Source organism: Halichoeres trimaculatus, unplaced genomic scaffold (assembly GCF_033239565.1).
Source record: "Halichoeres trimaculatus isolate MK-OKI-2021-1 unplaced genomic scaffold, fHalTri1.1 fHalTri1_scaffold_13, whole genome shotgun sequence".
Lineage (NCBI taxonomy): Eukaryota > Metazoa > Chordata > Actinopteri > Labriformes > Labridae > Halichoeres > Halichoeres trimaculatus.
In genome coordinates this window covers 24,093,794-24,111,519 of record NW_027437191.1, presented here as the reverse complement: position 1 = coordinate 24,111,519, position 17,726 = coordinate 24,093,794, and the positions used below count along the sequence as shown (strand labels likewise).

The window sequence follows — 17,726 nt, the reverse complement described above, 5'->3', positions numbered from 1 at the left end:
CGTTTTTTGTTGAGACATTTTATCTTCAGTGCGTGTATGTGTGTGTGTGTGCCTGTTCTGAGTGGATTAATGCCGCTGACACACTCGTTTCTCTGCATCCACTGGCCTGGCATTTACCGACAGAGATACCACTTTATCTCCAGACGGACTCGACGGTGGCGGATTTAAACCCGGACGTTTCAGAGTTACCGCTGCTGCTGCTGGAAGCGAGCTCTGAAATCTGATGACAGAAGAGAAATGTCAGGTAGAGATGTGATTAAAAAAGACTACAGCTGAGAGGGACATCACTTTTTTCTGCTGGACTTAAAAGTTTAAAAACATGTTGACCATTAAAATGAAGAGACTCAGTATGTCACTTAGCCAAAAGACTCTTATCTTTATTAACATGTATGACACGTCGTGGTCCACTCATCCTGTACATCTCTTCTCTGTCCTCTCCAATCTTTTCTTTACAAATAATTATAAAACTGTACAGTACAAAACAAATAAAAAAGACTGAATATATTAATACAGCTCTCACGCACGCAAACAGTGGTTTAAAAAAACGTTTGGCAAAACTCCCTCCTCTCTCCTCAGACAACAAACACAACGTCAGAAACAAAGATAAATGCAGGATGTCAAAGTTTAACGGAAGAGGAAGAAACTTTTCATGCAGCAAGTTTAAAAAGAGCCTGAGAAGATTCAAAAGTAGCAATGAGGTGAGGAGAGAAGATGAAACGTCTAAAAGAGGTCAAAAGAAGTAAGAAAGGAAACAGAAAATCAAAGTTTGACGCCTGATTTTTTCTAGTTTTTCTTCACGTTGAAGACTTTTGCACCAGAGCTTTGATTAAAAACCTTCAGCTCAGTTTTGAGACTGGTAAATGTTTGAAAGAAAACACAACCACGCTCAGTTTTAACACAAACAACCTCACACCACTCCAGATACCTCAGAGGCTTCACACTCCAGTTTCTACTCTTTTAATCTTGTGCACAACATGTCTTACTGGAGGATACCACTAGAGGGCACATTCTTCTCATTGCTTAGATGTAACAGTCCCTGACTTTAAGAAGTTTCAGCTCCCACTTATAAAGTCCCCAGTTTGAGGTGAATTTAAGGAAAAGCAGCACTGAGCGTCTCTGATGATTCTCCGGCAGGTTGTGCGGTAACATGTTGCGTTTTTTCAGTCATGATTTTAAAACAGGTTTTTGTTAAATTCTCAGTCATGGACATGAGAGATAACGATGTCCTTAGGCAATGTGAGTAACACACAGTCTAAAAATATGTGCATCATTTCCACATGTTAAGATTTAACTGAGCAACATGGGAGAGGATTAGGGCCACTGGAATGAAATTTTTAGAGGTTATTGAAAAGCCAGTGGGTGATGTACTTTTTAGGGTACCACCACAGTATCTATTCCTGATCTACAGCTCAAAATAATCTCTTCTTTTCTCCCTTTGCTGTTTTAGAAAACCATTATTTCAGCCTCTGTCTGAAACACTTTGTTTTAGCTGCCGTCTCTTTAAGGCTCCCTGCTCTACAAACCCCCTTCACTCTGATTGGCCAGCCCTCTTAAGGCTTGTCCGTTTGGATATTCTTATGTGAAGACATCATCATATCAGCAAGTCTCATGCAGATCTTGCAGACAGACATACTTATTCGTAAATCTGGACTCATTTTGTCTGAACATCCAGCATTGTTACTTTTATATCCATGTTTACATTTTTGGGAAGCAAAATACCCCCTCTTTACGGTCATAATTACATTTTTTTTCACCAAGAGTTCCAGAAAAATAAGAATTCTGACTTTAATTTCAGAGCTCTAGAATTTTGCAAATTTCTGGAATTCTGATATTTAGGTCAGAATTCCAAGTTTAACATCTTAACCTGTGTTTTTACCCTTAGACTTTTAACATCAAAGTCAGAAATCCCAAAATTCCTTCATTAAATTCCAAGAAATTAAAGGTCCCATATTATGAAAAAATTACTTTAAGTCTTTTAGTGAAATTTGTGGGTCTTTGGCTTTCCTCCCAGCCCACAAAATGTGATTTTTAATGACAAAACCTGTACTTAGTAGTGCTTGTGAATGTAAAACCTGACCTAAAATGAGCTGTTTGGATTTTGGGGATTTGCTGACGTCAGGGATTCCCTTTTTTGACCAATCAGGGGCAAGTCTGCCTTGATTGGTCCACCGAAGCAGATACTCCCCGCCCGCTCCCCTCCCCACTGCTGTAGAGAAAGTCTCTCCAACAGTGGGGAGGAGAATGCCAAAGTTGAAGAGCCATCACTGCTCTGTTTTTGGCTGTAAACAGCCACACAGTTCCATGCTCAAGCTTCCCATCTCGGAAGAAGAAAAGACTAAGTGGCTAGAGTTCATTTATCAAGGAAATGTGGCAGCTACACTCAGTAAAACAGTGCATGTGTGTGCTAGTCACTTCACGGCCGACTGCTTTTCCAACTTTGGACAGTACAACAGAGGGCTAGCGAATAGACTGGTCCTGAATCCAGGCGCATTACCAACCATCCCCCAACAAACCTCGGACCCTATAAATGTGAGTATTTCAAATGCTGTGTGCTGTGGAGCAGAAGTAAGAGCTTTTTCTCAGTGTCCCCCCTGTCTCTGTGTTAGCTTTAGGATGCTAACTTTAGCTGCAGTTAGCCTGTTGTTTTAGCCTGTAATGTTACAGTAAACGAGCTTCGCTGTTTTCTAAACATTGTGTACTTGGAGCTCGTGGCGCCGCTCTCAGTGACGAGGAAGAGTAGGGCAGTATCAGTGGTGGCTCATTTACAGATGAAGGTCACGCCCACTAAATCAGACCATTCTGAACAGAGGGGCTATGAGAGCCTGGAAACAATGCTGCTGTGCTTGATTTATTGGCTTTTTGGACCAAAACATGTTATTACCATTTCATTAAGACATCAATGATCCATATTAAACTGCAGAAAAGGAGCATAATATGGGACCTTTTAGAATTTTATTCCCTCAGAATTCTGAGAATATTCTGGATTGATGGGATTTCATTCAAAATTACAGACTGAATCTCAGAATGTATACATCGTGTCAGAAATCAGAGGGTTTGAGGTGAGACACATATGTTTTTTTTTCCGTTTACTGGCTTCACCACCTACACAATCTTTCTGTTCCCCCCATCGTCACCTGTAGTTATGATTGAACGCTTGCTATTTGTGACTTTCTGGTTGATGAAATTCTAACGTAACAAACGGCAGAAACATCAGGATGCCAACAGGCGTCTGTAAGGCAACAAAACAATCCAGCTCGATGAAGGTAAAGGCTGAGGTTAGAGTTAATAACTGAATTTTCCCTCTCACTGTTTTTCATCATAAACATATCGTTCATTTCTCTGAACCACTTCATGTTTGCATAACAAATATATTAAGTCTCCTTTTTAGATCAGCACCATAAAAATAACAGACATGATAAATATAAAAACAATAAATAAAGACAGAAAATATTAAATTAGAGAATAAATATAAAGGCACTTCCAGAGCTTTCATTCCTCGATAAGATATTTTTCTTCACTGATCTGATCTTGGACCAGAAGTTTGTTCCTCTGCTGGGACGGAACAAAACATGACGGGAATAAATCCAGAAATGTGTCCAACGTGTTCACTGCTCCCACGGAGAAAAGAAATGTCTTCCAGTTGATTCTTTATTCACAGTATTTTTCTCTAGCTTGGAGTAACTCTGTTCTCTTTTACTTTTTTGAAGGGCTGATATTGCATGGATGAAGCTGTTGGATGTTTTTCTGATCCACCTTTAAGACGTTAGAAAATGTCTTTTTGTCAAGTTTTCAGTCATATTTGTCCTTTTTTTTATCGTCCTCCCGTTAGTTGTCTGTAAAGAACTGTGTGCCCAGTGCATGAGCCAGAGTATTTCTCCACTAGGTTTTCCTGTTGAGATGAGTTCTGAGGTTTTGTATCGGCTTAGTTTGAACCTGATGTTTATGTGAAAACAGAAGAAGTCTGAAATGTTGATGCTTATCTGAGAAACTCTAACATGCTAACACCTTTAAAAATGGCCTGTTCTAGACTGACTAAACATTGTGCTGTTGTGACAACTGCTCCATGCAGCAGTCGTCGACATATTTCAATCACTATCTGAGGATCTTTCTTCTATACTGATGTTGCTCAAGGGACCACCGAGTCACACGAACAACCAGGAGGTCAAACCTCCAACTCCTGCTGTCCTCCCACTGTGGCTGTGCTTTCAGTTGTCCCAGTGATGTCGAAGCAAGTCTCCATCATGACTCGGGACTTGCAGAGGTTGACACAGTACTCTAGCTCTGCTGTGACTTGAGCCAGAGCCTCCAGGTACTCCTGGGACTCCCGGTCCAGGTCCTGGTCCACATCAACTGGAGGACAGACACAAAAGAAGAGTTAGGGCTCAAAGTGTTTGAAACTGGAACAAGGAACAGGTCAACAAATAAAGTCTGACTCAGAGATCTGTCAGCAGAGGGCAATCTAGGAAAGTGTGACTTTGCACTTTTAAACAACAACCACAAACACTTGGGACTTTCAGCACCTGCTACCTGCGATGACTGCCAACTTGTAGCAGGTAGCACAAGATGTGTTGTCAGATCAGAAGCAAAAAACTACAATGGGGAGAGTTGGCAGAACAAGCATAACAATCAGGATGAAAAACTGGTTAGAGGTAAGGTAGCGTAGTGTAGGTTAAGATAGTAGAGGAGTAGGATAAGGTAGGGTAAGGGAGGGTAGACTAACTCAGACTAGTAGGGAGAGTCAGAAAGAGTCAAGCAGACTAATAATGATAATTAATAGGCTTGTATGGCTTTGCTTTTTGAAATACTCAAACACACTGGAGGGATTGGTAAAGCAGACTCAGGTAGGGTAGAATAAGGTAGGACAGACTAAAGCCGCATTTCCACCAAGCACACCGGTTCAGTTCATCACGGTACGGCACACATTTTGTGGCATTTCCACTTACCTATCCCAGGACAGATCCCCAAATAAGCGAGACGAGCCGTCCCACTTTTTGGGACTCTTTTGTATGGGTGCCAGACTGAACCGATCTACTCTCAGAAGGTGGAGCTACAACACTGCAGACCAATGATTGGTCAAAAGAATCGTCACTTAACCAGCGACAGCGGCTGTATTTCTCCTGGCAGCACACAGACTTCTCTGAAAAAAAGCTTGATTGCACTTTGTATCAAAAAGCTACATGCCAATCACAGAGAGGACAAAATGTTGTATGTCTACCATCTATGCTCTTTGTTTACTGTGTCGCGTTTTTCTTCTTCGTTGGATTTATTAGCGGGGTACACTGTGTCGCGCTGCTATGGTGTTACGCTATTATTTAACAGATGCGGCTTTCAGCATCCGGCTTACATGCGACCTTCCACAAGAGGGCAGGCTTAACTGTACCAAACCGTGCCAAACCGTACTGAACTGAACCGGACTGCTTGGTGGAAACGCGGCTTAAGGTAGGGTAAGAAATAGGTAGGTTGGACTAGGGTAGGGTGAGAAATTGATGGGAAATGCTATTGTGTGTGAGCCACAGGAAGGGCATAAACAGGCAGAGTGAAAAAAAAGTTAAGGTAGACCAAGGTTAGGTAAGAAATGGGAAGGGTGGACTACAGCCCTAGTTCCACCAAGTGGTCCAGTATGGATCAGTACAGTTAGGTACGGGTTGGATTGGAAAAGCCTAATCCTGTTTGCTATTCCATAGCCAATTGTGCCCATCTTGGTAGGCAGCGTGTAAACTGGAGGACAATAGCCTTGTCAGCTACGTAGGAGCGTGATAGTATAGCAGCGCAACACAGTGGTAAATCCAATGAAGAAGAAAAATGCGACAAAGTAAACAAAGGGTAACGATGAAAGACATCCAAAAACTTGTCTTCTTTGTGATTAGCATGTGTCTTTGTTACAATGCACCATGGAGTTTTGTTTCAGAGAAAGCTGTGTGCTGCCAGGAGAAATACAGCACCCGCTGACTCACGGGGGTGACAATTTTTTCAACCAATCAACAAACTGCAGCGTTGTAGCTCCACCTTCTGGGGTAAGATCGCTATGTCTGGCACGCCAACAGAAGGGTTCCAAAAAGTGGTACGGTATGGTTCAGTTATTTGTGGACCTGTCCCAGGATCAGTCAATGGAAACAACACAAAATGCGTGCCGTACCGAGATGAAGCAAACTGACCTGGTGGAAATTAGGCTTGAGGTAGGGCAAGAAACGACAAGGGTAGAGAAAGCTAGGATGAGAAAAAGTATGGTAAAAGGTCAGGATAGGGTAGAGCAGGCTGAGATGGGTTATTTCAACTAGGGCAGGGTTCATTTCGACAAGGTAGAATAGGTAAAGGTAGGGTTAGGTGGGGCAAGGAATGGTGAAGTAGAAGGGTGCGTAGTCTGAAGTGCAGGTAAAAGTTAAGAAAAGGTGTAAGAGTGGAAAAGAAGTGAAGTGGAGGTTAGGGTCTCTGATGTTGCAGTACATGCTGGGATATCAGGCAAAGGTAGGCCATTTTAACCCATAAAACGAACACGGTGAAATAGCGTTGACATTTCTTTCTTCAGGAAAGGAAACACTGCCCTCTATTAAAAAAACGTCTATACGGAGCGAATGGAAGAATCTTTGGTGATGAAGGTCTGAGGTGATTTATGGGCTCGACCTCGCCCAGCTCCTCCAGCAGGAAATAATGTCCTATTGATCTCATTCAGAGCTTCAGCCCCGTCCTCGGCTTTGTGCAGGGTCGAGTGTTTTATTGTGGTAACACTCGGTTCTGGCTTTTCTTGGAGGTGACCTGAGAGTTTGTCCCGCTGACAGAGAAATAATAAAAAGATGTAAATATAATCCTCTCCCTGAGGGCTGTTTGTGTTTCCAGCAGTCTCATTCTCCAAACACTCCCTGCACCGCGAGCCGGTTCAGAAATAGAAACATAATGGAGAGAGGTTTAACCGGAGGCTGCCGGCAACACTCAGCTGGAGACTCACACTCTGTTTGTCCACTGTGTGTGTTTGTGTGTGTGTGTGTGTTTTTGGGTCAGAAGCTGCTTGATGAAGAGGAGTAGGAGGCTGAAGAGGCTGACACACAGAGAGATGATCCTCTTTGAGCTCAGACAGCTCTGATAACACCGGCAGCCTTTGTAGAAATGATCCAGACTCTCACCTCAAAACAACTTAATACGACTTCAGATCAGATATCTGCCTTGAAAACAGACTGAAATCACATCACCTCATCAAACCTGGGAGATTAAATTAATCCAGACACTCTTCTCTTCAGTAAACACCTCAGAGTCCTGCAAATTAATAAGATGATAACAGCTGAAACCAATTAACGAGTAAATGGATAAATGGATTCATCTTTGGGAGTCGATGCGGGCACTTTAAGACCTCCTTGTCTGAGCCAATTTGAGCACATTTTGGGTGGACATCTTATTTTCTCACCCAGAGAAAGTCTCTAATGTTCCTCCAACTCCCTGGGGACGCCACCAGCTTTGAGGATGATTTGTCATAGTGGCCACAGCATGTAATCACAACCACAGGCGGTCCCGTGGAGCGCACTGACCTTAGAAGACTTCTTCAGAAGTTTCAGTCAGTAAAGTTTTACACAAATCACTTGCAACATCTTACTCATTCCAAATTTGAAGTAATGATGCAGCAGACGGGCATGTACTTACACTCTCCGCTCCACCTGCCGGGGTGAAGCATCAGCCGGCTCTTGGCCTCCTCCAGCTCAGTCCGCAGCCTCTCATGTTTGCTCCTCAGCTCTCTGATCTGCTGCTGCCTCCTCTCCAGCATCCTGAGCCGGGCGTTAAAGTAGAGCAGACCCTGAGGACAAACACACAACCTGCTCAGGTTTTCCTCTGCGATGTGAGGACAGGCTCTGGGTCTTTTACTCAGGAGGAAGAGGAGGAAGAAGAGGAGGGTGGGGACGCTAACCCACTCTGAGACTTTACTGTTTGTTGGATTTAATTAGGAGGCAGCCAGAGATAAAATTAGCATGAGCACTAATCTGTGGGTTTGAGACTTAATCTGTGGGACAAACGCTGAGCGGGGGATTAAGGACGGCTGAGGGGGGACAGGTGACGGAGGAGGATCAGTGTCGCCGTTCAACTTCGCTTAATTACAGGTGCAGAGAACGCACTAATTACTCTGAAGCGATGCTTTTTCAGCTGCAGGGTGACAGGACGCCTCTTTGAGCAATGCATAGTTAAGTGTGAAATAATGAGTTCTCCAGATGTCACGTTTTTATATTCATCACATCCTAGAATCTAAATGATTCATGCTATATGATTGGACAGTAAACTCCAATGAATGGGAAAAGTAAAAAAAAAAAAAAAGTGATTAACTTTTATCTGATTTTGCTAAAGAAAAAACATTTTGGAAACATTAAGGAGTTTTTTTTTTCATTTTCCCTCTGTTATCTTCTCCATCTAAATCTCAAATAATATCACTCTAATGATGTCTGAGAACCAGCTCTTGTTTTAGAGATGAGCTGTTAGCATCTCCTCACTATCCAAACCTTTGTCCAAAGACGGCTACATTTAATTTAGTGAAAATGACCAAGAACTAGCATCTCTTACTGACTTAGTCATATTTTTTTGTGATTTCTGTTAAAAATCAGTCTCTTAGAGTGCTCAAACATCCTTGTACCATCATGACAGACTGATGAAATCAAAGCTCACCTGTCCCTCAGGTGTCTCTTGATACCAGATGATCAGTGGTCAGTTTTCTGCAGTGTTACATGCTGTGTTAACATCAGCAAATTCTGCTTCTGACCAAAGAAAATGTTCTCCATTAGGGAGCGATGTGAGCAAAATATGTCTGGATTTTTTTGTGGCAGGATCAGGATCTGAATTTACTTTTAAGACTATTTTATCCTGCAGACAATATTTTTAGTTCCAAATATGTCTGATTTCTTCTTTCTTATGCACCAATGTTCGTCTTTTCTGTGCTATTTCACAACTTTAATCTGGGCTTGTGTCTTCTGATGTGCTTTTTGAACTCTCACATTTTTACATCATGGTAAATACATTAATTTAAAGAAGAAAGCTGTAAGAGTTGAGTTTCAGCAGACTACAAAGAGCCTCAGCTTTATACAGCTGACCTATGCACAGTCCAAAGGTAGTTTTGTGCACTTGACTAAAATTACATGGAAATGGAACCAGAGCCATGGTTGGTTCCTGACTTCCTGCTCTAAAACTTAAAGATGATATATATTTTCAGTTGTTCTCTGGCTGTTATAGTTGTTTTTCTAGATCTTTTAAATTCTTATAATGCAGAACTAAGATTTGTGCAGCCATCGCAAAGTTTGCACATCTTGTATAACCATACATAACCTTCTGACACCATGAGTGAATATAAATCATGATGACACAAAAGAGGAAAGCCGTAGATGTCTGCTGGACGAAGAATAAAGTCTCCATCCACTGGTATTCATTTCAGACTGATGTAAGCAACACTTAATTTATGACTCACCTTCTCGACATCCTGGAACGGCTGCAGAGAAACAGAAACATAAAATAAGAGTTTATCACACGCAGTAACTCTGCGTGTCTCTGAAAGACAAACTGCACATCATCTCCTTCTAATTGAAAATAAATCAGAGCTCCTGTCGCTGAGTGACGACCCGCCTCCCTCCCCACTCTGAAGGTTAACGAGCCGCTAACACTGAGAGACAAGGCAGCCGTAAAGAGCAACCAGCCGAGGCCGAGCCGTCGTTCATCACTGCATCCCTCTTGTCCTCCACCTCCTCTCTCCTCCTCTTCCTCCTCCTTCAGCCATCAGATACATCTAAACCAATTAAGGCTCAGCTATAATTGACTCAGTGATAAGCTCAGTTACTGATAATACTGAGCACAGGAGTGAAAATGAAGTTAAGTAAGAATGCGAACAAAGAGAGACGCTCATGAGACCAAAACCCATAATTAATTCAAACTTTAGTAAAAAGTGCTGTTTCAAATCTCTAAAACTGTTTATCTAATAAAAAAAACACAATTATTTTATTACAGAAAGTTTATTTTTCCTTACAGTCACCTATGTATAATATTATCAGGTACTTTTTTGGTCTAAATTTGGCTTTAAAGCCTTTATTCAGAGGAGAGAACAGTGGATGAAGTAGGCAGCAGAGAGCTGTACAAGTTAAAATGCAACTTGAAATCTGTTCATGGGGCGCAAGACCAATTTTGTCCCAAACTTCACCCTTTATATGTCAAATGTTGGTGTGTTCCTCCTTCACTTCACGGATGAGCCAGATTCCCCCAACGAGTCCAGAAAATATGTCATATTTGAAGATACTGAAGACAAAAAAATGATGTCGCCTTTATTTTTTTGCTGTAAGTCCAATCACTAAGATCAGTATCTGTAAGATCTCTGGTAATACCTTTGTTACATTTCTCATTAAACTCATGCACCCTCCTGTGAGTCTCTTGGAAAAATTTGCTTTGAGAACCACAACAAGTTTTTTTGTAACAGTTCACATTTTTCAGATGCTCTTTTTGGACACTCTGTATTTTTTGGCGGCCTGTCAGCTGTGAAACATCTCTGCTACATTAACCATTATTATCTTAAAATAACCATTGTAACTTCACCTCAGTTTTCAATACACTTGCCCAACCTTTGGCCCACTTTGCTCAGAAAAATAAGCGCACCTCTCCATTTCTCATCTCCTGTCACTGTGTCTCTGCTGTGATTGACAGGTCCCTAGCCACTGGCTTGATGTCACTGGCTTTACAAAAAGCTGGAGCTCTCTGCTGTTGCTGTCAAGCAGCGACACTATCAGCATGTGCCAATGTTTAGACCCTGATTATAAGATGATGCCCCCTTTTTCAGCATTATTTTCAATGAAAAAAAAAAACTAGTTTTATATTTGGGTCAATACAATTTTGATACCACATCTGCATTTTTTTTTGTTTAAGTTTCAATGTCATTTTGTCTTCAAATATCCTGAAATAAGACTTTTTCTGGACCTGCCTGGTAAATGTGGTTCATATCAAGTCAGCTTTTAAAACTAAGACCTAAATATTTGCTAAAATATCGGTTTTTGAAGTGTCGTGTATCTGATGCAAGTCATTGTACTCAGTTGCTATTTCCAGACCTAGGGATGGGTACCTTTCACATTTGAAACGATATAGTACTGATGCCCGGTACCTGGCAATCAGTATCGGTACTCGACGGTACCGATTTTGGATACTTTTTTGTGTTTAAGTGGTAATACATATTATTTTGTTTAAAATCTCATTGTTTTCAATTGAATGCATTTGTTCTTCAAAATATAACCTTGCAATGCTGTGCTCATGTCCAGCATGGAATATCGCCTACTCTTCCACTCCCTCACAGCCACAAGGATGTGTTTAGGTACCTAAACATGGTACTTTTTTGATTGTATGTAAATCGGTACGCAGTACTTTTGACAGAATTTGGTTGGTACCTATAAAAGTACTGGGGCTGAACAATGAATCGATTTTAAACCGATATTGCAATGTGATACAATGCAATTTTCAAATCGCAAAGGCTGCAATTAGAAAAAAAAAAAGTTTCATGTACACGGACCTGGAGGGGATATAGTAAATTGTACTTGTTCTCCCTTAAAACCAGCAAAAGTCAAAATTGCAGATTTTTCTGGCAAAAAAACCCTGTAGGCTACAAAGGTCCATCCAGTAGGTCACTTTTTTCTGTATGGTTTCTGTATTTTTCTCTTTCAATTAAGAAAGGCAAAAAAGACTTGTTTTGATGGGAACAGTATCTTTTGTTGGTTAGTCATATTATAAAATGACTTAAAACTTGTGTTAAGTGAACAATGCAAAAGATAAACGTACCCCCCAAAAAATCGTATGCTTGATTGCAATCGCAATATTGGTCTAAAAGAATCGCAACTAGATTATTTTCCAAAATCGTTCAGCCCTTAAAAGTACCTAATTTGGTACCCATCCCTATGTCTGTCATGTGGGACAAATTTCGGAAGTACTTAAAACAAGTACTTCAGAGACTGACTACCTTTAAGCTTTAGGATACAAATTAAAGAGGCTTTCCTTGTAGGTCTGGGAATAATACAAATACTTTCCAAATTTCACACATGCAGGTGAAACATGCTGTTTGGGGAATGTCCAAGAAATCCCACAACAGGAGTCAATTTTCAACAACCCAATTGTGGATACAAGAGTATCACAGTGTAGTGCAGTTAAACGCTTTTGGAGGATTTTTACACCTTCATCACTGCAAAAATCCAGTTTGGAGTTATGATATAACCCTTGAACTGACTCTGTCTTAATTTTGAGCTCCATGTGTTTCACACTTGAGATACTGCATCAAACAGCAGAGTCTGAGTCGATATAACACAGAGTCAAACAAAATAATCAAACAGATGGTGCCGGCCTCACCTCTGACCCTGCCGTCCCCTCTCTCCTCCTCTGCAGACACTCTACGTCGTCAATCTCGTACACCTTTATCTCAAAGGGCTCCTTCAGGGTGCCTCCGAGCACCGGCAGGTCCACCCACTGACCCCCCACCTTCCTGCCCAGAGAGGAAGGGTCAGGAAGGGGAGCGGGGATCAGACGGCGCCGCTGGAAACCTGATGGAAGTCAAATAATTAAAATTAATATTTGAAGGAAGGGATTTGTGTCATCCTGTGGTGAACGGATCAGTGAAATAATATTGGGCTTAGCTCTTTATGTTAGTAAACGCCTGGCAGGTGTACAGGAAGCCCACTCAGCTCATTATTTTAATTAGCTTAATCTGAGTCAGTTTAGCTTCTCAGTACCTCTGATATGTGTCAACAAACATTTGCACTGCCGCTAAGCTATAAAACCTCAGCCGTCAAACTACAGAATTTAATTTTATCAGCGCACACGGCTGTCAGGGAACTGCTGCACGAATTAACGTAATGATTATCACAACTGCAAAGAGTAAAACCAGAAGCAGCAGCAGCAACAAGGATTATTAAAACACTCCAGGTCTGTGAGTACGCAGGACTGTACGCTAGTGACAGATTGAGGGGGAGTGTGTGTGGGTGTGTGTGCTGTGGAGTGGATGGGGTGTGTGTGGGTGATAATTGGAGTTGGATGTGTACACGGGGGAACGCTGAGGCTTCATGAAACATTCATGAGGCAGAAACGAGCTGAGATCCACAGACTGATGGCAGGCAGATCACACGAGGGCTGCTTCCATATGCAGCAAGCTGCCTGACCCGGGTGATGCTACCACGTCCGCCGCCGCCGCTACTGAGCTGCGGGAATCACAATCAGCTGCTCCGAGAAGCAGAACACACCACAACATTGTACAAGATAACACGCATGGATGTCGATTCAACGATACCGACATGTGCAGGAATGAATTCATCTTTGATAGACGCTCACGCAGGAATAATAACACCTGTCCTCTTCAGTGTGCTCAGCATTCATGACGATATCGAAGAGAAGAGCCGCTCTCAGCCCATCAACGCTCGCTGATGATGGATGATGGATTTTAGAAAAAGTCATAAATATGTAAATTTCTCCACAAGGACTTTACGGCTCTTTTACTCTCTAAATCAGAAGTTGTTGAATGTCAAATTCAAACATCAAACTTCTGCCATGAACTCTGATGATATAAAACCTCATTTCAATTATAATTGGAACGATGAAAAAGAAATGCAGTCTTTGCTTTTTGAGTATTCTTTACAGTCCTCTACTGGAGCCGCTCTTTGAGACAATTTGAATGCATGGATTGAAACGTCCAACTAAAATTGTTTGAAAGCCAACGCAAAGAATAAAGATTTTGACATCTGAAAGTCTAACATCGTCCTTCTGACCCTGCTTTTCATGAAAGTTCCCATTACACTCTTTACTCTAGCTCTGAAGTCAGCAGATGAATTATTGTCTAAAATCAATCCCTCTAGGTGAAGAACAGTGTGTTTTGTTCTGCCTGTGCTTGGTCCAAGAGGTGTTGCCGTACTTCTGTCACGTCTCCAGGATTTAACAGATTGCAAATACCAAGCTAATGCCACCTAGATCAGGCAGTTTATTTATTGATAGTAAAGATGGCTACGGTGGAGGAGGATGACATGCTTGGATCCTCAGCTCATGTTTGAGGCCCACGTACAGGAAGCTTCAGCTGTCTACTGCTGGATAAAACTAAGAACAAGTACTATAGAGTATCAGGTCCACATATATGTGAAGCTAAAGACGACTATAAAGCTGCAGCCCCCAAGTGTCCAAAATGCTGCAGATTTGTGGGAATTGAGCGTTCCCGGAGAATAATTCCTAAGTGACATTGAATCAACCTTTGCACCATAAAGCACCCAGCTTAAATGTCCATTTAAACCAAATAAAACATTAAATTTGTCATGACCTTTCTTTAGAGCCATTATCTGTCTGATTCCTGAGCATGAGATCTCCCTGCTAATGGAACTCTGGGAAAATTAATCATCAGGACAAGTCAAGGAGCGATAGACCCTCAGCCTGCTACAGTAAGAGGGATTTCAACTGTTGATAAGTGTGTCAAAATATTGACGGTTACTGTATCTCTATGAAAGAGCCAATAAGTCATAATGTGGGATATTTTTGTGTCTTCGTGAACAGACTCACCATTTCCTCTCTTCTTGGGCGATTTGGAAACCCTGCTCCGATTCGATGAGGACACTCCACTCTCGCTCATGGAGTCATGGGCTGAAGAGGTGCTCCCAGTGGTCTCACTGTCTCGGATCATGCTCTCGTAGCCGCTACTCCCTCCACTGTGGTAAAACAAAGCGGTGCGGCCCATGGCAGGGGGCAGTTCCCCGCTGAGAATGCTGCTGTTATCGCTGCCATGCCCACTGCTGTAGCGCTGCGGCCTCCGAGGTGCAGTGATCTTGCTGTAAGGTGAAGGTAGGGGCGTGTTGTTGGGGGAACCACTGACACTACTTGTTCCGCTGTCAGTGCCATCGTTCTCTGCGAGTCCAGGCCCTCTACTGAGCGGCTTCCTTTGGCTTCCAGTGGCTAACTCACTGACCCGGTTGTTGGCCGCTCTGCTGATCGCCTGCTTTGTTCCCATGATGGTACCTCGACCCATCTTAGCCCCAACCCCAGATCGGGCTGGGGATTTTCCAGTTGGCGGAAGGCTTGCATGGCGTCCAGTTTCGTTATCGGGAGGTTTAAAGGAAGAGCAAAGGCTTTTGGTACTGCTGGCAGACAAAGTTCGAACCTTTGCCCCTCCAGACGCTGCACCCCGTGAGCTTCCATTGCCTTTGACCTGGCCCAGTTTGCTCATAGATGCAGTGACACCAGGAGAACTTTGAGAAGAAGACGCAGACGCAGACGCGGACGCGGAAGTGGAGGCTGGAACTCCCAATCTTGGCACTGACCTATTGGCTCTGGAGTTGCCTCCTGGAGTAGCACCATCATTCTCCTTGAACATTTCAGGTTTTGACCCAGCTAAAGTTTCACATCTCTCCAGAGACATCAGGCTCCCATAATGTCTGGAGGACTCTGCTTTTGCACCTCTTGTCTTCAGGCTCGATGACGTTCTTGCAAAGCCATGCTCAGTTTTTAAACTTGAAGTCCTGTGGCTGAATGATTCTGCCCGGAGTCTCATTGTGAATTCTTCAACTGAGGTTGAATTCTTAGGGAATGAGGATTTCCCCAGGTCACTGCTTGTTTTTAAGGCACTTGGAGACAGCACAGTCCGCGTCTTTTGTTCTTGGCTTGACTGTCTGACAAGCTGAGCAGGAGGAGAGATGTTTCCAGATCCAGACTTGGAGATCATGCTGCCTTTTTGCCCATTCAACTTCTTCCCTAAGGAGGAGAACCTGAGGGTGCCTGCCACTGAAGCACCCTCAGGTGTTGACACAGTACCCAGGGTTGTTGCACCTCTGGTGAGACGTGGCTGCTTGATGAGCGTATCTGCTCTTCTGCTGCTGTTGCTGCTGGTCTTTTCACAACCATCCACGATCCTTTGAGCTGATGATGTTTGTCCCTTTGGTGGCCGAGGGACACTGTTACTGTTCCCCCCTGGCCTCTTTGAGGAAACACTACCTATGCTACCTCTTGGCGACTTCCCTGCAGAGGAAAACTCAACCTCTCTGTGGTCAAAGTTCTTGTTTTCCTGATACAAAGAGTCCTCATGCCTACCTTCCTGTCTGCTGGAACTCACAGATGAGGTAGGTTTGCTTTTCCTGGGGAGACTGGAATGACTGGTGCGATGGGAAATAAGGGCTGAAGTGTTCAGAGTGTTACCTCTTGCTTTGAGAAAGCCTTTGGGAGAGGACTTGGAACTGTCAGGGGATTTGGTAGAGGAGAGTTTAACTGGAGTTGCAGGGTCACTGTCCAGCTCTGAGAAACAGATGCCGCTATCGTTCAGGGAGCTCTTGATGCTATGGTGTAAAAAAGGTTGCTTATCGAATGTGCTTGGTGAGGTATTTTTATCTCCCAAGTAAAGTCGTCCTTTTGAATGTCTGTCCTCACTTTCTGGAGGAGCACTCACTTCACTTGACCACAAGTTGCCAGGTTGTAAAATGTCTTGCTGGAAGACTTCCTGGCGGTTAGATCCAAAGTCTTCCCCAACAGCTCCTTGTTGAGTTGTGTAAGCATCATACTCATCATTGATGCTGCTGATGATGCTCACAGGACGAGAGCCAGAAGAAGAAGCCTGCCAGTTGGTGCTGAAGCTGAGAAGATTGGAGGGCCGACCATTATTTGGGACAAGGCCATGAGGAAGCTCCTCGACGACCGTAAACACAAGCTCATCCTCACCATTCAGCTCTACTGGCTGCTGGAGGGTGATGGTAGTCCGCAGAAAATCCCTGTCCAAGCATCTTCCAAAGAGAGCTGCACGAAGGTTGTTAGCCTCCACAGGGGCTCTGCTTGTAGGTAGGACTCTTTCAGTGTCAGGGGCTTGTTGACTCATACCCACAGGGGGAGTTCTTCCAGCAACCTCTCCAAACTGAGATGCAGATGGCTTAGGAACACCTCCTCTCAGGTAGACCTTCTCTCGAACGACAGGCTCTGAGTCCTGGGAAAAACTCCCCCCGGGCTTTGCTACACATGGCTGAAAGGGACTGGAAAGCTTCTCACCATCTGCACTTGTCCGTTTGGAAGTCTCCATGAAGCCTCTGGTTGAAAGGACTTTGTACTGTTCCTGATCAGGCTTCTTTGTGCATGTCATTGGTGTGCTTTCAGATTTGGGAGGAGAAGTTACCTCTGTGGGTTTCGTGGCTCCAGACTGAGTCCTGAGCCCCACTGCCTGCACTGTCTTGCTCTCTGTGCTGAAAGTGGTCGGCCCCTCACTTCCATCAATGCAGTCAAGCCTCTCCTGCAGCTCAGCAAATGTGTTACACTTTAAGTGGTCCCCATCTGATCTTGGGGCATCCTTGACTCCTCGCTTTTTGTTCAGAGAGGGGATAATGGGAACGAAAGAAGGTGGCCCTTCGTTGTCGCTGAGTTCTCGATCTGAGATAGCTGCCCCTCCAGGCCCGACATAGATAACGGTGTCGCAGGAGTGTTCGCTGCTGGATGAGTAGTCAGGGTCGCTGGATAGGAGCAGGGGCGTGTCTGGATCAAGCGCGATGGTGCGAGGATGGAAGGGTCTAAGATGAGGGGGTCGATAGGACGGACCTTCCTCGCAGGAACTCTCCCCTCCAGATGAGCTGGAGGCGTACTGTGGATAAAACAAAGTATTACTCAGTGATCATCCTGAGGCCAAATCCATTTCTGATGCATCCTTCATCAATACAGTACAAGGTTTGAAGCACAAACGGCAATGAGGCACATAAATCCCACCTTCTGTTCCCATTTCTTTTTTAATCTATATTATAAGAATACAG

General features: G+C 43.5%; 1 protein-coding gene across 1 annotated transcript in view; it reads right to left on the bottom strand.

Annotated features, from left to right (window-relative positions):
- Positions 1–405: 405 nt before the first annotated feature.
- Positions 406–17,726, bottom strand: part of LOC141801959 (kinesin-like protein KIF26A) — a 28,669-nt gene continuing 11,348 nt past the window's right edge. Inside the window, exons 9-13 of the mRNA XM_074685313.1 lie at positions 14,515–17,560; positions 12,331–12,521; positions 9,431–9,451; positions 7,630–7,780; positions 406–4,350 (exon numbers count right to left, since the gene is read on the bottom strand). Of these exons, the coding sequence (XP_074541414.1) occupies positions 4,163–4,350; positions 7,630–7,780; positions 9,431–9,451; positions 12,331–12,521; positions 14,515–17,560 (3,597 nt within the window). The 3' untranslated portion in view covers positions 406–4,162. The remainder of the gene's footprint in view (positions 4,351–7,629; positions 7,781–9,430; positions 9,452–12,330; positions 12,522–14,514; positions 17,561–17,726) is intronic.